Source organism: Passer domesticus, chromosome 22 (assembly GCF_036417665.1).
Source record: "Passer domesticus isolate bPasDom1 chromosome 22, bPasDom1.hap1, whole genome shotgun sequence".
In the NCBI taxonomy this organism is placed as follows: Eukaryota; Metazoa; Chordata; class Aves; order Passeriformes; family Passeridae; genus Passer; species Passer domesticus.
The window spans coordinates 7,645,935-7,666,991 of NC_087495.1; the positions used below are offsets into that span (position 1 = coordinate 7,645,935).

General features: G+C 41.0%; 1 protein-coding gene across 7 annotated transcripts in view; it reads left to right on the forward strand.

Moving 5' to 3' along the window:
• KIF1B (kinesin family member 1B) overlaps window positions 1–21,057 on the forward strand; it is a 77,487-nt gene that overhangs the window by 5,083 nt on the left and 51,347 nt on the right. For 2 of the 7 annotated variants that reach the window (XM_064396852.1, XM_064396856.1), the window contains exons 2-14: window positions 175–356; window positions 13,690–13,766; window positions 14,894–15,073; window positions 15,427–15,492; window positions 15,999–16,177; window positions 16,852–16,963; window positions 17,090–17,167; window positions 17,316–17,381; window positions 18,128–18,145; window positions 18,308–18,383; window positions 18,689–18,767; window positions 19,057–19,199; window positions 20,340–20,381. In XM_064396852.1, the coding sequence (XP_064252922.1) occupies window positions 251–356; window positions 13,690–13,766; window positions 14,894–15,073; window positions 15,427–15,492; window positions 15,999–16,177; window positions 16,852–16,963; window positions 17,090–17,167; window positions 17,316–17,381; window positions 18,128–18,145; window positions 18,308–18,383; window positions 18,689–18,767; window positions 19,057–19,199; window positions 20,340–20,381 (1,222 nt within the window). In that variant the 5' untranslated portion in view covers window positions 175–250. The remainder of the gene's footprint in view (window positions 1–174; window positions 357–13,689; window positions 13,767–14,893; window positions 15,074–15,426; window positions 15,493–15,998; window positions 16,178–16,851; window positions 16,964–17,089; window positions 17,168–17,315; window positions 17,382–18,127; window positions 18,146–18,307; window positions 18,384–18,688; window positions 18,768–19,056; window positions 19,200–20,339; window positions 20,382–21,057) is intronic. The other 5 variants (XM_064396855.1, XM_064396857.1, XM_064396859.1 and 2 more) reach the window with 3 other exon arrangements.

Here is a 21,057-nt window from a genome sequence, read left to right on the forward strand (position 1 = left end):
AGGTGCTGATGAGTGTATTTCCAGTTCTGGCTTTGAAGGGACGCCTTTTGGGGCTAAGGGAGGGTGATCTGCAAAGCAGAAATTGCATTTATGAAGTAACTTTGAACCTCCCGAATTTTATCAACATCTTGAATACAATAGCTGTAAATAACGAAATGATATTTTTCTCCTTAGAGAACGCCAAGAGGAAGGATAACTTGGAAGGCTCCTGATCACTTTCAGTTCCGTGGGTGCGCTACCAGCAGCCAGGATGTCGGGGGCTTCAGTGAAGGTGGCTGTTCGGGTCCGGCCCTTCAATTCCCGAGAAACCAGCAAGGAGTCCAAATGCATCATCCAGATGCAAGGCAATTCAACCAGTAAGTTCATTTTAATCTTGGAAGGGAGTCTTTCACTGTTCCCAAACTTTCGATTTAAATATTTTCTTTGGTCAGACTGAGAACTGTGTACATTGTATCATCTAGAATTAATCTCTCAGTTATTCTGCTTTTCTGAGGCTCTCATTACAAACTAGATTATCTCTGAATGTGACTAGAAAGTCTAAATCACAAGTATCTTGATTTTTATGGAGTTGTTCATGGTGTTTGCTTCTGCTGCTCTGAAAATTGTACAGAAGGATTGGAGTACCAAAGTGAAAACCTTTTTGTGAACTTCGGTGTTTGGGAATATCATGTGGGTAGACAGATAGAGGGATACACTGCACACCACCACATGATAATTGTGGGGGTATAAGTCCTGCTTGGATCTGGTGCTGTAGTTCTTGGTGTGCTTGTTCTGCAGTATGTGCTTTTGGTTAAGAACATAATTTGGATGAGAAAGCTGAGATAAAAAGGATATCAAGTTTTATGCTTTCCAGAGCAGATGTCTAAATGACAGCAAAATAACAGACTACACAAAATCATCTTTTCTAACTAATTAGAAGTGTTAAGCTTCCTATATAATTGTTGTGAGTGTAATTTGGAGAACACTGTTCTGTGGGAAACTGTGTGTGGGCACACCTTCTTTGGTTGTTGGGTTGGTTGTTTTTCATACTTGAGGTCAAGGCAGTATTGACAGCATTTGAGGGAGTGTCACTCCTCATCTGCAGACCAGCAGCTCTGCCCCTAAACTGCTCTTCTTGGGGCAGTTTTTCATTGTTAGGTAATCAAGTAGAGCCATCTTGTCTGCAGCTGTAGAAAGCAGCACCCCGAGAGCACGGAGTTATTTCGCTGTCTGATTACTTGAGTGTTTACTCATGCCTGTTAACACAAAGGAGGTTTCATACAGGCCTCTCCCTTTTTTTTTATAGCCAAGGTTGTACGTCAGCTTGTGCTTCTGCAGTGGAATTTAATCCTGGTTGTGGTCACTTAAATTATATAGTGTTTATGGTTTCATTGGAGGAGAGGTGTCATTGAGAAGAGAGCTTGCTTTTTAGTGCAGAAAGTTCTTATCTTCAGACGTTAGGAGCAGTACTACCCAAAGAAGCTTTTTGTGATTGGATTTCAAAGTTTCCATTTAAGGTAGGGGTGGGAGGAGTTTGAAGTCATCCCATGCAGAGCAGGTGCTTGTATCCCATCGCTGGACCCCAGTGCAGAATGCAAGAACTGTAGACTTCATTAGAGGACATTTGTTATGGAAATGCCACCAAGCTCTGGGCTCCAGCAGCACCACTGGGAACTCTCTAACAGCTTTTCTTGCTGCAGTCATCACAGCAGTAATTTTAGATGCTTAAGGTGTTTGAATTGCAGGAGCCTGTGGAAGCACCTTGTTTGTGGCACAGCAACAAGGGTGACCAGTCAGTGTCTGGCAGATTGTTTGAGATTGTTTGTCTGAGCTGGAGCTGTGGCCCGGGCCAGACACTGGTTCTGTTTCTGAGCACTAGAGCTGCACTATAGTGACACGTTTCCAAGGAACTGTATCAGTCTTCAAGAGGAGAAAAATACTTCCGATTTATCTAATTGAAAGTGTCTTTACAGAAATGACTTCTTTTGCTGTATTCTGTACTCCTAAGTGCTCTAATCTGCAGCCTTTTCTTTGAGTGCTGTGGCTCTGATCGAGCTGGGTGCTGTGACAGATGGTCGGGTTTAAGTCATCGAGGACATCACAGGCTGTGGAAAGGAATCACCAGTTGCAATAGTTAAACATTGTTACAATCTGTGGGATATTTTTTCCCTGTACTTCCCGCTTAGAGGAGAAATACAAGAAAGCAATGGACAGAGGAGTAGTTTGAACAGAAGAGGATTGTATAATAAAGGATATGAATAAGGCATTGTTTGATGGGGAAAAAAACCAGCAGAAATCTTCTGTCCTAAGAATCTTCCTAACCAAGTTGTCTGACACACATAACTTCCAGCTGAAATTCTTCAGCTGGTGTGCTTTTAGGTTATGTGTTAGATTTGGGAGGCATAAGTGCTGTACTGCCAAAGATTCTTTCATTTTCATCGTGCTCAGTTTTTTGCAGCCCCACAGTTACATTATTGAGCTCCTCGTTATTAAAGTCTGAACTTGCTGACTAAAAGCTGAGCACATAAAGTGAAATTAGTGTATCTGAGACTCATATCTGATGCAGCAATTTGAAAATAAAGGGAATTCAGTAGTAATTCTAGACTAAGGGGTTCCTGCTTCACACTTTCAGATGTGCCAGTGAAGTGATCAAGGTCTAGATATCTTGCCTCTGAGAAGGTTATTTTTTCACTTGTGCACTGATCAGGTTGACAGGAGGCAAACCTGAGAGGATGGTGATACACTGAGTAGTGACTATTTTAAGCCTCCAAGGCAGTTAAAGTTCCCTTATCTCGGAATTAAAGCCTAATGGACTGTCGTGACACCGGATTGATGAGACAGTGTGAAGTCTGATAGCTAAGAAGGGATTTTGACAGTTACTTGAACTTTAATTCTGTATGTATTGATTGACCAAGCTATTCTGCAAATCCTTTGTGGGTCCTACGTTTAAACTTTGTCCAAGTCTGAGTTTTGTAAATGCATTGGCAGAGACTACTGCATTACAGTGAAACTGAGGCAAAGTGCTCAGGATTGTGTTAAGGAAAACTGTATAAAGATACAGATAATAGTGTGTATGGCAGGTGTACTTTATTTATAAATAATTTTACATGAATGTGTGAAAAAGGACTGTTTTTTGACACACATAATGAAGTATGTTCTTGAAGTCAGAACGCCACCAGGGTTGTTGCCTGACATGCTGCTTTTGTTGGATAGTTTTTCTGTGAATTTGGCTGTTTATGGCTTTGGGGACTGCCTGTCATTCATAGGGTGCTTGCCAGCAAAGCAAAACGTCCCTCTGGGTTAGAAAGCTTATGCTCAATTTTGTTACGCAGTTCTTTGCCTTAGAAGCAAAACAACATAATTTGCTTGTGCAATCCTACAGAATTTACTTGTTATCCTATCTGGCTTTAATGTCATTTCCTCCTAGGAGATCAAGACCTTTAATCAAGATCTATAGTAGGTCTGTTTTTATCATTTCTCATTGTTTAAAAAGGACAATGCAGCTGAATACAGTTCTAGATATGTCTTAATCTCAGAAAAAGAGAATTTGTACTAAGCTCTTTAACCCCTAATGTTAAGGACACTTACTGTGAGTAATTGGGACTTCCATTTTTCTTCTGGAAGCATGCAAAATATGGAAATTTTGAAATCAGTGCTTGAACATATTATTTGTCTTTTTTTTTCTGTTCTACTGTTATGCATCTTGCACTTAAATTGTCAGTCTTTGTGCCTTAAATGCACGTTTCAAAGCTGAGATTCTGCAGTTGAGCTGAAGTCACGGGTACTGACTGCATTAAGGGGCTGGAATTTGGCAGAAGGCCAGTGCTGCTCAGATCATATCTATTTGCAGATGGATCCATTTGAGTGATGCTGCCAGAAGTTCTTCAGTGGACACAGGAGAAGTGGGGGTAGGGGAGGAGAAGGTAATGGAGGAATCTTAGAGACAGGACAAGTTAGAAGCTGTAAAATTCCGCTATTTATGTTAAATTGGGATTCCAAAATACTTTCCAAAGAAGAGGTAATGTCACCATCAAATTAGTAATTAAAAAACTCTATCAAAACAGTAACTGAGTGAGATTAATTTCAGAAAAGACCTGAGCCTTTCAAATGATAACTTAGAAATTATCCTAAGAAACATAAACTTTGTTTTCAAAAGCAGCTGCTAAGCAAGTGAATTCAGTTGGCTGAAAGGATGTTTTCATTTGGACTTCTGTTCTGAAGAGTATATTCTTTAAATTACTGAATAGGTGGCTTATCATGGCCAAACTCACAAGTGGCTTTTAAAAATTAATAGTTAAAGTATAGATAATGGGTTTCTGCATATCTTGATTGAATATGTTTTATCTTTAATTCCTGCGTTTTCCAGCTTTTTTTCAGAAAGGTTCACACCAATGCATCTTGCCCACAATGTATTAATTACTTATTCCTGTCCAGTTAATTTATGACTGGTTTTGTAGTGAGTGGGAAAAAGATTCTGCAGTGTAATACATGAAAGCTGAGCTATAGATCTGAGAGTTTTGTGTGTCAGTAGTTCTTGTGCTCATTCTTGTACGGGCTTTTCAAACGTAACAAATATAAACAACGTTGGCAGCTGCTGCCTTGGGTTATTGAGCTGAAAAAAGAAGTTTTTCTGTGCCTAAAGACTCCCCAAGCATTGTGCTTTTTCTGGTTTGGCTTTTGTTTGTTTGAAGGATTTTTTGTTTTGGTTTGGTTTTTTGGTTGGTTGGTTGGTTTGTTTTGCTTTTTTTTGTGGAAGTGATTTGATAATCTGGCCTGTAAATGCGTGTAAATAATGAATAAATAAAAACAAATGAAACTGAAGCAGAGATTCAAACTACAAGACAGCATTTAGATACTAATCACTAGCAAAGAGCCCAGCAGGCTTATTCTTTTAAAAATCGAAATACATGTGTAAAACACGGAACAAATGAAACAAGGAAGTAAGGAAGTACCCTACTTGCAATGTGTCTGTTGCAATTAATTGTGCACTAGATGAATGAAAATAGGCCTTAGCACCTTGAATGTGCGAGTGACAGAGCAAACCAAAGTTCTCAGGCTGGAGCTGGTCTGTGATCGTTGTGTGTTGTGGTCTGTCATGAAGGACACCAGAGGGAAGGAGCCCCTGCCAGGCCAGGTTGTGCTGGGAGGGCTGAGTGCACCTGGATCCCCCGTCAGCTCTGAATTACCTGTGGGGGTTTCAGCTCGGCAGTACTCTCTGTGTTTCAGTAATGTGGCAGGTTCTTTGGTGGCTGCTGAAGGTATTGGATGTTTCATAAAAATAGGCCTAGTGGAGTGGTCCCATCTGCCAGGAACAATAATCCCATCTGCTGCTGTGGACATATGGCTGTCAGCTTCTCATCCAGGCATCCTTGGCATCAGAAAACCTTGGTAAGACATTCTGGAGTTAATTTGTAGAGGTTGTAGGGGAAAAAATGTATTTCTTCTAATATTGTTTTGTTGTTTCGGGTTTTTTCTCACTAAGGTGTATAAACCTCAGATCTAGACTTAAATGTTTAAATCAAAAAAAACAAACTAAAAAACCGAATACAGAAACATCTAATTTTAATTTCTCCTTTGTTTTGTTTTTTTTCTTTCCTTTTTTTTTCTTTTAAGATTTGTGCTGCTTTATGCAGTTGTTCTGGGGCAAATTAAAAATGGGTGGGAAAGCAGGACTGAACTTAAAAGGCTTTTGATTTATTGCATGTTTGTCTACATTAGTGATACTTGAAATGTAATACAAAAGTCAAAACTATTGAAAGGTTCGTAGAATAAGGTAACCTCATCAATAATTCAGCTGTCTCTTTTATTGATAAACTTTTGACTCGCAATCTGTCTTATGAAAATAATAATTTTAGATATCTCCAAAAATAAGCATATTGCCTTTCTGATGCCTTGTGCCTACCAAAAAGCATTGGTCCTTAAAGCATACAGCTTGGTTTTCTTGGTTTGTTTTTTTTCCCCCCCAGGTGTTTCTAGTGTTTTCTACCGGTATCTTGCATGATGAGGTTGTCTTGGGCAAATGAACAGCATTGCAGGAATGTCACTTCACCCCTTCCCTGATTTTTCTGGTCTGTAAATCCTTGTTAGTGGTGCAAGCTAAATGAACACTTGTCAATATGATAACACTGCTCTGCATTCATGGTGGGTGTGTTATCAAAACAGGCTGTTTGTGGGGAGATAAATGGTGTCACATGGAGGATGCCTGCATGGTCTTGTGGCTGAGGTTTGAAAGACAAGTCAAAGAGGTCACAATAGCAGAGGTTACCCAAACTCTTCTGATGACTGTCCTCTTCCCAGTACGAGCATTAGAGTTCTCTGTGTTTTGCAGCATTAGGGATTTCTGTGTCCACAAGTCTGTCTTAGTCACTGCCTCTGAATGCCCTGCAGTATTGACAGCTCATATGTTTTGCTACAAGCCTGGAATGTTTTTTTGGAGAAGGAATAAAAATGTGGATTTTTTTGGTGCTTGGTTTTCCTTCTAAAGCCTTTCTCACGATTGAATAAAAATAGCTTGAAGTGTTAATTCTGCACTGTAAAAAAAATTTAGAGGATGACTTTGGGGAGCTGGGGGAAGATGAACATTTAATGATCTTTAAATGCTAGAGATGCAAATGCTGGTTCTGGAGTGAGACTGTGGGATGATGACTAGGGTGTTCCAGCTGATGTTAAATGCAGTTAGACTACATTATGTTAGGGAGTTAGCATGGAACCATAGCAGAGAGGTATTGCTAATAAACCCTGAGCAGTTCCTGTCGGTGGTGATTCTCCATGTGGAATGCTTCTCCTTCAGAATTGGTGCCCACTGACACAGAACTAGGCCTCTAGAGGTGATTCTTTTTATCAAATGCTTAAATAGACTGCCACCTTTTAGTATGCAAGTAGAAGTAAAGAGAATGTAAATTGTTAATAGGAACTACTTTAAGAATTGGATATTTTCATTCACTTCGCAAGTTCTTCTGGAGACATCCACTGTTCAGAACTGACCAAACTGACTACTGCAGTGGGCTGGAATCCTTGAGACCTGGCTCCTCAAGATTCCAGTGCTATCTGGTGTTCTCTTAATATGTCCTGAAGTGAAAATGGCCTTAGGAGAGACCACTGGCTCTTGGCTATGTCAAGTCAGAGAAGGTGAGGGGAGATATTGTTTTGCCTGCTTTGGGGCAGAAAACATGAGCCCGGAATTCAGCGGGAGCTCTGACCCAGCCCCACACACAGACCTGACATGCTCCTAGCACTTGGACATTCCCAGGAAATCCATTGACAGGGCAAGTTTGGGAATGGTTCTGGGTCAGCTTCTCAGCCAGCGAGAGCAGTCTGCTTCGGCTGGCTGCTGCCGGCTGCAGCGCCTGCTGGCGTGCTGTTCTCCAAGAACACCAGCTGGAGAGCTGTATTTATAGCTCCTGGATCTGTAGGAGCAGCTGAGGATGAGAGCGGCTTTCCAGCAGCTTCTGTGAGCGAGCGTGGCCTTGCCCTGCTGCTGCCGAGCCCCACTCCCTCCCCCAGCCAACCTTTCTCCCAGTGCAGCGCTGAAATTCCACAGTGGGGAGAGAATCCGGTTGAATTCCAAATGAGCTGTTCTTAGCTTCTACTTGGTTTCCTTCCCTTTTAATGATTTGAAAAATGCAAACAATGCTTTGAAAAGCAAGCACTGCTTCATGAGCTGGAAGTGTCCATTTCCCTTCATTTATCTCTTATAATAACAGCCCTGAAAGTCTGCCTTATAAAAGCACTATGGCCATAGATCTGATTGCAGCGTATGCCTAGGAAAGAAGCCTGTATTAAACGTGTCTCTGTGGTGTTATTCACGTTCCAGCAAATAAAGAATGCCTGCTCCACCCTGCTCTGTGTAAGGAACATGTTCCCATTGTTGTCATTCTAGTCTACAGATGGTGCAGATATATTTTCCAGACCCATGTTTTTTAAGAGACTCTGTGTTTAATGTTAATTTGGTCTTGTGGAATCAATTCTGAAAGCTCCAGATTTTTTTTTCATTGGATAAATAGTTTATTCAAACATAATAAAACTACTGCTTATATTGATCCAAATAGAGTTTGAAGAAGGCATAGAAGTTATTTTGTATTTTTCTCCCAGAAGTTGCCCCTTCCAAAGGTCTGTCGAGACCATTTTGAAAATGTCTGCCTGTTCCTTTACTAATGATTAAGGAGAGCAAAAGTGAAGACACTGCTTTTCTTGCTAGCTGTTATATCTGAGTGGTGGCATTTGGTAGGAGTGTGTGCTTGAGCTAGAATAATGCTGCCACAGGGAGAATTGTTGAGGTTGGTGTGAAGCCTCTCTTTGTGAGAAGAAATCTAATTTTATTTCATATGTAGAAATTCAAGAGGTTTTGTGCCCTCAGCATTGCCTGTTATGGTAGCAATATGGGCATGGCAGATGTAACGACAGAGCAGGCTGTGTTGCACAGATCTGGGAAGGTCGGTTTTTCCAGTTCCAGTCTCGAGTTTCATCATAATTGGGTTTCATTTCTGATTAGGAATTATTTGTTTGTTTTTAGAAAACCTCGGTGTGCCAGTCGCTTCACCCCCCTTGCCTGCACAGGCTGTGTCCCAGCTAATCCCAGCTGCAGCTCAGGTTAATTCTGGCTGCTGGTTTATCTGCGGGGCCGGCTGCAGTCGGGCACAGCCAATGCATGGCACGGCTGCTGGCAGCGCGCCCTGCCAGGTGACTGGGGCTGGCACAGGGCAGTGCTCTGACTTCACTTTAAATGCAGGGAGGGCAAGAGAATAATTGCAGCTCTTGCCTCTTGAAGCTCTGCACTGTCTCTCTGTTCCAAGAGCTTATTAGGAGTTGTGTGTGCTGGGCATCCCCAGATACTGAACTGCAGATAATTTCTGATCTGACAAATTTGTGACGTGCTGAGGAGCAGCACTGACTGGGGTGAGAGCAGAGCAGGCTTGAACTGCAAATTCAGTGTCATAATCTGATACGAATTTGGAGTGGTTAAAAAGCACTTCTAGTCATTCTTTGTGCCTGCAAAAATATTTTTGTGACTGAGTAGATGGGAATGGAATGAGGGGGCTGATCTTGGCTAAGCTTCCTTGCTTTTGTGGATTTTTTTTCTCCCCTTTGTAGGCTTCCCACTGTCTGTTTACTTGGTTAGTTTTAAAGGAGAATGGAAGTGTAAGTCCAGAAATGAAGGCTTGAAGTGGGAATGTGTGTGTGTGTGTGTGTGTGTGTGTGGGAATGTGTGTGTGTGTGTGTGTGTTCAGATAGAAGTGAGAAGACAGAACACTGCTTCCAGTTGAAGATACCCTAGAAGATTTTAACTTTGCATCAGCTCTCAGCTGTGCTCCACACTCTGGTTATAAGTGTAAAACAAAGTGTATATTTGATCTGTGCTTTTTGAATTTCAGCTTCAGAAATGAAAATTTGATTATAAGGCAAAAAATTTGGATGTCCAAAATGACAACAGGAATGCAATATAATACATACTATAAAATATATGGGTACTATTTCAATAGTGGTCTTTCAAGTGTTGCTACAGTGTTTGCTAAAAAACGAGGGATGCATTTGAGCTCATAGATTTGAAAGGTTGAAAGTATATGTTATTTTTGTGCTAGCTGATAAAGCAGATGGTGGATGGTATATAAAATGTTAATTAAGGAACAAGTGGGATGGACTGTGGAAAGAAAAATGCCAAAAGATGAAGTTGCCTGTTTAAGTAAGGGTATGTTAAAATCCAAATGTTTTGTGGAGATTGGCCTGTTACTGTTGGCAGAGCACGTCTGAGAGTGTAATTCTTGCATTTGTTGTGCTCCTGCTTTCTCCTTTTATTCCTCTGTACTGCTCCTACTATGCACTTGTCCTGTACAAGGACCAATCAGTATTTGGGTCTTATATAATATTAAAAAAAATGAGATTATTTAGCGTGAAGAAATTTCTTTTAAAACTGAATGTTTCCTTACCTTTTGGTCAGAGAGATAGAAGATGTTTGTAGTTACAGGTATCAAAAAGTCCACCAAACTTAAACAGCTAAGTAGCTAAAAGAATTGTTTAAATTGCTTGAGCTCCAGAGAATATGTGAATTACTCCTGCCTAGAGAAACTTTGGATGGTGTGAAGCAGCTCAGCTTGGCTCACTGTACAGCTGTAAGGGGAGACTAAGCTTTTAAAATGCAGGCTGTGTCTCTAGGTGGGCCTGGCACTGGGTACTAAATCAGCTGCTTCACGTGGGTACTGCTGCAGAGCTGTTCACACAGTGTACTTTTATTTATCTCAGTTTATGACATGTAGTTACTTTGTGTACAAAGGTAGAAAACAGATCTAAATATTATTTTTTAAGGAGAAGCTTATTATTCAAAATTTCCAGAAATGCACTATTCTAATAAAGAAAAGTAATAATATGGGCATTTATCTCTCTCAACCAAATCAATGATTTGTAGAAAATACTTTAATCCTGTGAACATTCTCTTGCCCTTTTTTTGGCCTTCCATTCCAAAGGTGAATGATGGGCATTAACCCCTGCTGTGGTTGCTACTTCCGTCCCAGAAGAGGTTTCAGCACTGCAGCAGAGCAATATTGTCCTGTTTGTTTCATCCTTCTCACCTCGGGGCTCCAGGTGAGAGCTGTTCCATAGCAGTGCTGTGGCACCCAGTGCTTCTGGGCAATATCCCTTCCAGTGCCTCTTTGCTGCAGAAAGCTTACCTTGTGGAAGGCTGGAAGATACCCCATGACCTAGTAAACTGGCCCTTGGTGAAGCAAGGGGCCTGGAAGAGGGATTTTCTCAGAAACTGGCTAAGTGCAGCATTCAGAGCTGCCCCGGTGCCATGCTGATGGTAATTATAGCTGCAGCACAAAGCAGCAGTGTCAGTTTGCAAACAGAAGAGTTAATTGCCACATTGGACCTTTGAAATAGCAGATAAACAAATTTATTCTGTAAGATAAAAAGACTATTAATGCGTTCCTGCTGTGATTGTCTGCCTTACTGCCTTTCTCATTTCCTGGGGCTCTGTAATTAAACCATTAGTGTGTGGACCGTGTGGTGAGGCTGCTGTGGGGAGAGGAGATAGATGATGACCTACTTCATGATTCACTAAGATAATTCATCTTGGCCTTGCATGGTTTAAAAACCAAACAAAGTAACTGAAATCTGTTAGTATTCTTGTGGCTATTGGAGACACTGAGAACAGTTCTCTTTCTGTTTTAATTGTATTTGTTTCCTTGGTCAGCGGAACATACAGCAGGTTGAGAAACGTGGTACATAAAATCAGTGTTGCCAATTCAGTCTAATTTCTGCATGCCCATTTCTTTTTTTCCCAATTTGGCACATGAAGTTTTAGGATAAAGCTTACCTGTACTATAAGAAGCCTTTTAATTTCTTCAGAAATATCCATTAGCTTGCTTTAAAAGTAGCTAGATTTCATGGGTTTTTCTCGTCCCTCTGAAGATGATGCTTGGTGCAATAGCTAACTTCAAGTGAGGTCAGTTATTTCCGTTTGAATTCCTGGTTTCTTAGCCGTCTTATCATCTTCAAGGTGTTTTAATCACATTGTTGCCTGCCTGATCATTGGTTTTAAACCCAGACTACATCAGACATCACTAATGCTGGCAGCATCCACCTGGTGATCCGTGCCCCAAATGAAGAGGGTTTCAGTCCAGCTGAAATCTGTTGAGATTGTAATCTTCTATTTTCTCATCCAGTCAGCTCTGCTGGATTCATTTGTAGACTGAGAATTGTGAGAGTGGAGGATGTAGCCTGTGTGCAAGAAACAGAACCAGGGATGAAGAGACTTCAGGCTGAGTGCAACGGCTGTGTCTGGATCCCAGTGGTGAGGGGCAGCATGCAGAGTTGCTGGCAGCTGGGAGGCTTGCTCTGACCCTTTCCTGCTGCAGTGGAAGGTTTTGGCCAGGCAGCTGCATTCCCAACCTCTGACAGAGCTGCTGTCTTGCACGTTAAACTCCTTTTCCTGATACACTTCTCAGGATATGCTTTGCAAAAGCATATACCCTAAAAAGTGATTTTCAAAGTAGTGAGCTGGACATGGAAGTCAGTGTGAAGGGCTGAGGAAAGTCTGTCTAAGAAAATAATAATAATAATAATAATAGCAACAACAGTGGTTTAAAAAGAGAAAAAAATGGAGCCGAATGCAGTGACTTGCATAAATCAGAGCCTGAACTTTACTTTTCTCCAATGTGATGGATCAAATTTAGGCTGGAAACAAGAAAGGGGAACTATTGGCAAGTTTGTAGTGCCTTTTCAGACACTAAAGTGGAGAGTCTGTTATTTTACTGCCTTTTTGGGTGGGGACTTCCAGATAGAAGGCATTATATCTCCCTTACCTTTCGGGGCTTTGTTAAATTTTTAAATGGAAAATTGTTGAGTTGTAGCAGTGTGGAATACCCTGTAAGGAGAGAACTAATTTAAGTTTGGGGCAGGGAGTTGTCTTTGGGGTTTGGTTTTTGTTCTCTTTGGGACTGGTGGAATAGTGAGAGGGAAGCTAAAACCATGGATGATTGCTTAGGTTACAGTTTGTTCTGTGTTGATGCCTGCGTTGCTATCCAAAGCCACAAGCATTTTTTGGCAATTTGATACTGTGCTGGTGCATATAATTCATTGGCTTTGCATGTCTGTCAGGTTTTTTAAGGCAAGAATGTCAGCACAAGGTGCATCCAAGTGAAACAGAGTTGGCCAGGAGAAATAGAGTAGCAACTGTTGCTATTTGCAATCCAGACAGTGATCTTTTCTCTGTCATTTTGGACAACAGCCCTGCTCAGGAACACAGCATCTGGTAGAGGAATGATTTGATTTTAATGGGGATCCTGTAACCACATTTTCAGAGATTTCGGTGAAACAAGATGCTAAGTTCATGTTTGAAGTGGTAAGACCTGTGGGTGATATAATTTTTATTCATCACAGGAGGAAAGGGAGAAGCTCCAATCTCACAAAGCATAAACTAACTGGAAGAATATGTGAGAAATAAGCATCTTCTTTCTAGGATGTCTGGTATCAGGATGTAAATCATCCCTGGGAAGAGTGCTGACACCTTTGTATGGCTTATTTCCTTGTGGACTTTATTTGCACACATCACAGTTAGTGTCTCACTCCCAGGGGCAAATTGCTGCTTTGGGTGCAGGGGCAGATGTGTAAACCCAGGGTGGTTTATCTAATACCCTCAGGACTATGCTTTTTTGCAGTCCTACTTACACAGATGGTGTTGAAAACAGCTGCTGGAAATAATAGATTTAAGTGTTTCCACCACTGTAGTATCAAAAAGAAGGAAGCAGTAGAGATTCACTTCTGCAACAAGGGCTGTGCTTATAAATTCCCCTCCTTGGAACACAGAAACTACAGGCATTGTGTGTGCCACTGCAATGACAGCTGGATCCATTGTGCATTGCTCCCCTGCAGGCAAAGGTTACACCAAGCAGTTTTGTGGCTGGGAAGGAAAAAACCCACAGTACTAAACCCACCAACCTAAAGGTATCTGAAAAAGCTTTTGTTGGTTGTGTGGAATGCACAGAATTCTGTTAAGCAGCAGCATATTTCTCCCAGGAATTTTTTTCTTGTTTTATTTAAAATGAGTCCTACAGAAATAATAGTATTAGGAAGCAGTGAGTCTGTTACTACAGCCTTCCTACTCATATGCCATGTGGCAACTTTGAATACGCAGATTCACAGATTGTGGGTCAGCCAGCTTATTAATTGTGCTCCTAAGTGTCAAGTTAGCTAAAACATTGAATTTTATTCCTGTAGGTATTATCAACCCAAAGAATCCTAAGGAAGCACCAAAGTCCTTCAGCTTTGACTACTCTTACTGGTCCCACACATCGGTAAGTGCTTTTACAAGAAGGCCTGGTTTTGTTGTTGCTTGGTTTGATTTAACATTCTCTTCTGATCATGGCACCCCTGTCAGATGTTTCTACACCCACATTCAGGTTAAAAGCTTGTCATTGTATGTTGTGTTTCCCTGTTTGGGTGAGAGCAGAAAGCTAAAACAACTTGTATATTTTCGAAAGATTACTGAAAATATTCTCCAACAATATTTTAAGGATGCACGTGTGCCATGGTAGTTCATTTTTCCTCTTGGACAAATGACAGTTGCTCGAGTCCTTACAGTTCAAGGGGATACATGGTATGGGTTTTGTTGGCATATCTGGAGAAGGCAGCACAGTGATCCATGTTTCCAATAGCTGCAAAAGCAATAAATTCTCATCCAGCTTCGGTGCCCCACCCTTCTGTGAATCGGTGCTAAGCTCTCACTGACTTCCAGTAATTGTTCTCCAGCAGAACTGTGTTGTTCTGCCACCTCCTCCTCCCCTGCCTTGTTTTCTAAAAGATGTACAAAGAAGGGATAATGCATTTCTCTAAGATTAATTCTAGTAACTTAGATGGTGAATAAGATGTAATATTTCTGAGCAAATTTGTGGTCAACGAGACTGTTTTCACAACAAAATACTCTCACTGAGTTTTTCAGAGCAGCCGTGAAAGTTGATTATAGCCCAGTCACAGGAACATTATGAACAGAATGCATGAAAACTAGCAGATAAGCAGCATCAAGGAACAGAAGAGGTCTGATAAAATCTTGATCCCGACGGTAGAATGTTAGCACTGCTAAATTTATCCTGATTTCAGGAGCAGGTAATGTTAAATTACGACGTTTCAGGAAGCAAGAGAATGCTAGATTAAGAATAAGATACACTCACAAACAATGCAGTGACATTGTCATTGTTGTTCTTCTCCATCTTGTTCTACCTTGGGAAAAACCTGTGTGTAAAAATGGCCTAGTTTACCTCTTCCCAAGAGGTAGGGTTGTGTGGAATGCACAGAATTCTGTTAGCAGAATCTTCCTAAGGGATTGACCCACAAGATAAAAGTATTAAAAACACCACTTGCTTTTTGAAAGCTTACTCAAATGGTAGGAGAAGTCTGTATTGATGCTGTTTTGGTGTCTTTGCAGCCTGAAGATCCCTGCTTTGCATCTCAGAGCCGTGTGTACAATGACATTGGGAAGGAGATGCTCCTGCACGCCTTTGAGGGCTACAACGTGTGCATCTTTGCCTATGGCCAGACTGGAGCTGGGAAATCCTACACCATGATGGGCAAGCAGGAGGAGAGCCAAGCAGGCATCATTCCCCAGGTAGGACCAAGCCCACAAAGGGAATTTGGTTTCCATAGCATCTTCAGACACACACTTGTGTTTTGTATTGCAGTAAGAGTTAACAGAGCTAAGGCTTACTGCTAATGTTCCAGTACAGAATAATGATATTGGTGAAACCTAGAGCAATTGCTGAGATACTAGACAAAATAAGGTTGATAGTGATGTGGGACTGAGATGAATTATCTTCCCAGTGAGGCTGTGTGTGGTTGATGCATTGAGTTCATTTTCTTTCACTGCCCTCATTCTAAAGCCATTTCCACTGCATGTCCTGGTAGTTAATTGTTACTTCTCAGTAAAGACTCATTTCTGACTTGGACTTAATTTTTTTCCAGCTATGTGAAGAGCTGTTTGAGAAAATCAATGACAACAGCAATGAGGAAATGTCATATTCTGTAGAGGTGAGTGTGGTGAGGGATCAAAGAATGTCTGTATGCTGGGCATCAAACTGAGCTTAGGTGCTGGGTTATTGATGATGCATTAAGATGCTGATTTCTGATGAGTTTGGGAATTTTAATTTTATTTTTTAAGGCTTTTTGGTTTTTAAGGCTTTCTCTTTTGAGACAAATGTAAAAACCTCATCTGTCTTGTTTGATGCTTGTGCTGTGTCATATTGAAGCTGTTAAGGTGATTGTGGACTCCAGTGTATAATTTTTCATTACACACCAGCATTTTCTGAAATGGTTGAAGAATCTATACATGGATGCAGGGCCAGCAGCTTATGTTAGAGGTGTGATGTAGGAGACTTTTGACTCTTGCCTCGGCCAGTGTTTAAGCTGTTAAATGACCCAAGACACCCAGAGCTTTCCTGTGGTGGTCTGGGGGAATTTCTGCCACTGGCACTCTGAAATGCTGTGGAGGTGACCTTCAGAAATACTGAATTGTCTGTGAAAATTCCTGTTTTCAGGTGAGTTACATGGAGATTTACTGTGAGAGAGTCAGAGACTTGTTGAACCCGAAGAACAAAGGGAACTTGCGGGTGCGAGAACATCCTCTCCTTGGCCCCTACGTGGAAGATCTGTCCAAGTTAGCAGTCACATCTTACACAGACATCGCAGACCTCATGGATGCTGGGAACAAAGCCAGGTTAGTGATGGGAGTGTGTTACATACTCTTATCAGTGTTATGCATTAGCACGTTAAAAAACCTCTTGTAAGTGAGGAGTGTTATTGAAATATGCACTGATCAATGCTGTTAAAAGCTGAAATTGCTTTGTGTGCTGAACTAGTGCTGCAAATCAATGTGTAGACATTTAAAGATTGCAATGACTTCAGATAGAGTCTAAATAATTATCTGGCATTTACTTCTGCCTTTGCTGTGTGCTCTGTCACTATCCTAGTATAAAGACCTATGTGAATAGTCTCCTCTTTCCTCAATTCATGTGGTCAGGACTAAAGTTGGCATTCCAGCTTCAGTTTCTGGTTCATTATTAGTTGTTTCCATGCAAGCTGTTGGCTTCATTCAACAGTGTGTGAGAAGGACTCACATAAATGCTGCTCAAGTGTTCTTGGGTGTTGGGATGTAAGATGGACTGCTGAGTACACAGATGGAGAAAGCTCTGTTTAAACTGTGATGAAGATGGGAGTAATTCAGGAGTGAAAAAGTGAAAGGGTTTGGGAATGATATTAGGTGTGGCTGGGTCTTGGTTACAGGGCAGCACATCACCTGTGCAGCCTTTTGCTCTCATTCCTCTGCAGCTGCATTCAGCCCTGCAGGTAATTGTCCTTTTTTAAACATGCTCATATCTGTTCATATTTTAGGACCGTGGCAGCCACCAACATGAATGAAACCAGCAGCCGCTCTCATGCTGTGTTTACAATTGTCTTTACTCAGAAGAAACATGACACAGAAACTGACCTTTCCACAGAGAAGGTGTGTTACAGATAAGTGGCTTTCTGACTGTTTTTCGCTGATCTTCGCTGCAGTGACTTTGTAGTTCTGTCCTTGCTCTGATTCACCAAGAACTCACAATCCTGTTCGTGTGCTTTCTCTCTTCAGGTCAGCAAGATCAGCCTGGTGGATCTGGCAGGGAGTGAGCGAGCCGACTCCACCGGTGCCAAAGGAACGCGGCTAAAGGTGCGGGCTGGGGAGGGCACAGGCATCACCTGGAGTTTCTGCTGGACACAGAATAAGTCATAACCATGGGAGAAATACTTGCAAACCTGAAGAGATTCATGGTTGAATTGTTTTAATTACTGTATAATACTGGTTTCTCTTTTCTCAGGAAGGAGCAAATATAAACAAGTCTCTCACAACTCTGGGCAAAGTTATTTCAGCATTGGCTGAAGTGGTAAGTAGAACATTTCCTTGCCTGCAACAACCTTTGCATAACTGGTCAAATGGAAACAGTAGAATCTGTGGAGTAGCAGAATCACTTGCTGTTCTTGGCCTTGCATTCTCAGCCCTATTAGCTGTGTGTATTTTGATAGATTAATAGAGTTGATACTCTTCTGTGGGTGTCACACAGGCTGTCAACAGATGGAAGCATTGGTTTGTTTAACTGTGAAGAAGCCTTGCAAAAGAAGCCTATATTTATGTAGAAGACCTGTTCACATAGCAAGTTTTTTAGACCTTCAGTGCAGTGCAGTAATTTTATTTTTATTTGAAAGAATAATTTTAGAAAACTTTTAACTGCAGCTTTGTTGTTAAAATTTATAGGAAACACCAGTGCAATAATTTGATTCACTGGCTTTCTTCACAATGGCAAGACTTAATAATGTCTTAAGTGAGCATATATTGATCCAAGCATAATGTGGGTTTTGAAAAGTACTTTTTGTACTCAACTACTATTAAAAAACCCCCAAAGAAACAAAACAAATAAATTGCTGTTGTTCCTTTTAAAAGTGAGTCAACACCTTGGACAGGTTGAATATGCTTGAGTATTTTTTAGATGATTTTTTTTCAATTGAAGTGATTCTCATTAATTTGGCTTTTTTAAGAAAAGGAAGTACTGTCTGACATGCAAACAATGTATAAATCTCTGTTAAGAAGCTCATCCTTCTTCTTCTTCCTTTTTCCTTAATGCTTTCAACTTAGGATAACTGCACCAGCAAGGTATGATGGTCTGAGTAGAGTAGATGTTGGTTTCTTTGCCTAGTGTAAGGTTTGTTGCTTGGAATTGTGTTAGAACACAGAATTTAAATGTCAGGAAGATATTCACATCTTTCTTACACGGAAAATCCTTCCTATTTTTCATATTGTGCTGTTTCTTTGTAGAGCAAAAAGAAGAAGAAGACAGACTTCATACCCTACAGGGATTCTGTACTAACGTGGCTTCTTCGAGAAAATCTAGGTATGGCTGATTTGCCTGTGCCAATAGGAAAAGAAAGTCTTACTGAATTTCCTGACTGCTTTTAACTCACTTGAATTTGTATTGGGTGTGAGGTTAAATATCTTTAGTAGCCGAATCTGAGTTGTCATAGTTCCACCTTATGTTAATGCTGTAACTCTTCCCTGTGGTTTTTATATGTTTCTTAGTACTGTAGACTTTAGTTGAATTGTATAATTTATTGAAAGCATTGATATTTGGTAGGTAGGTAGTGCCTGGAGTGTGCACTCCACAGTAGTTTGGTCTAAACTCTTGCCTGTTCACTCCAGGTGGTAACTCCAGAACTGCAATGGTCGCTGCTCTCAGTCCAGCAGACATAAACTACGATGAAACTTTGAGCACTTTAAGGTACTTTCTCTTGCTCTGGGATGGGTATGGAGAACTGTTTGCTCTAAAGGCCATACTTTGTCCTTTAAACCTTTGCTTTATTGTAAGTTGAGCTTATCTGTGGGGAAAAAGACTCTACTGGCAAGAGCTCAATTACCCTACAGAGGAAGCAGGGATTTATTGCCTACTCTTCTGACACACAGCTGCAAGCGAAGTGTCTTCTGTGCTGCTGCATTCCTGTGTTGCATATACGTTGTGTGTAATGAGTTCTGTGTTTGTGGTAAGGTTTCACTGGTTTGTGTGGTTGCAGATATGCTGACCGTGCAAAGCAGATCAAATGCAATGCTGTTATCAATGAGGATCCCAACGCCAAGCTGGTGCGGGAGCTGAAGGAGGAGGTGACAAGGCTCAAGGATCTCCTGCGTGCCCAAGGGCTGGGAGATATCATTGACAGTAAGTGGATTAGACACACCGCACTGTCCTGGGCTTGGCCTCTAGCAGAGGAGGGAGACCTGAGCCAGTGAGAGAAAGTGATTTAAAACACAGATTTTAAATATAGGTGCTGATATTTAAGTTTTGAACATGATTTTAGAAGTGGCAGCTCTTTCTGTCTTTGAACAACCATCTTATGTTTGTGTGTGGAGTTGACAAGCCACCTTCAAGCTCTCAAGGAAAAATATGGAGTTTGAATTTTCCTATTATTGTAGAAATGCTTTTGTGTAATAGAACTTGCACATTCCAGAGTTCCTCTGCTGAGTTATGGAGAGCTTTTTGTCTGGCTGCCAATAAAAGAGCTGAGATACAAAAACTCAGTTTCATACTGAGGAAAAAAGGCATCTTTGCTTCCTCCTCAGAGGGTTAAGGTTATTAGTTGATACCTGGCTTCAATGCCATCCTTGCTCACAAAAGAAAACAATGGCTAATGTTAGCCACTGCCCTGAGTGACAAATCATTTGTCATCGTGAAGTAACTATGCAACAGCTGCTTGTGAATAACTAATGAATCCTTTTGGGAGATTTTGAGTTAGGTTGGCAGAGCAGTGTTGTACTGATTTGCTTTGCCAGCAACCTCTTAAAGCACTAGAACACACTTGTGCCTAATTTCTTTGTCCTCATTCCAAACAAGACAAATGAACTGAAATTTTAGTTGCTACATTCTTCTGTAATATGAACAGTGATTTAATTCCTAGTGAAGGAAATGCCCATAAAAGCACAGAATGTAGTCCAGTGGATTAAAAGCTTCTTTGACTAAAAAAAAAGAAGTGTTGCACCAGTTTCTGATTTTTCAGACCTCTTTGTTGGTGAAGCAGAAGTCCTGACTTAGTCACAGACTACTAAAGACATGCAACATGTATCTACCTCTTTGTTTGCTTGCTTTCAAGAGAATGGGGCCAGAAGACAATGAAATACAAGTGTTTTTCATGCTTGTTACAGTCTGTGGGTTTTGGTTCTAAATCCAAACTGAAAAAAATTGTGTTACTGAAAACTGTGTTTTGTTTCTTTAAACATCAAGTAGTATTCTCTTCCCTTCCTATGTCACTAGTGAACCTTCAGTTTTGATCCTTCTTGTATTTTCCCTCCTGCTTCCTTTCAGTTGATCCAATGGGAGATGAATACTCTGGAAGTGGAGGCAAATGTGTGTATTGTGTGGATCTCTTTTTAACCTGCTTTCTCTGGGTCAGCTTTTAACAGAGCTTTGCATGCCAGCATTTCTCACAGGGAAATCCCAGACAGAACACTCACTAGAATGCAGTGCAGGTTCATGAAAACCAGCCTCACCAGCTTAGATTGAGTCCACAACCAAAAGAAGTGCAGAGTTTGAAGTGCAACATATGTTCATTGTTACTTTCTGGCAGAATACAGAAGGGAGAGTGGTAGCCCTCCAGTGTGTTTTCATGACAGTGCATGGTTTAGATTTGAACCAGAGAAGCTTTCTCTCAAATCTTTCCCCAGTTACTCAGTTCCTGCTCATGTAGCTTCCTGGCATTTTAACAGCTCTTTTCCACTTTGAAGTATTTGCTTTAAATGTTTCCGTTGATGAACTCAAGATGAAGTATTACCAGTTCCTCCTGGACACTGCAATGTATCTTGTATAATCCTAAAAAAAAAAAAAAAGAAGGCAGACATCTTATACTGATGAAGGTCTCTTTTTTTGAGGTTAAATATACTTGGTTGCAGTTGATTAACTTAACAGGGCTAAAACCAGTCAGCAAAAAGCATTTTATTTCTCTTGGTGTTTGCTTCTAAGAAAGAGGAGTATGTGTAGTCTGTTGCAAGGGAAGAGTACTCCATGTAAATTTTGGGTTGGTAGA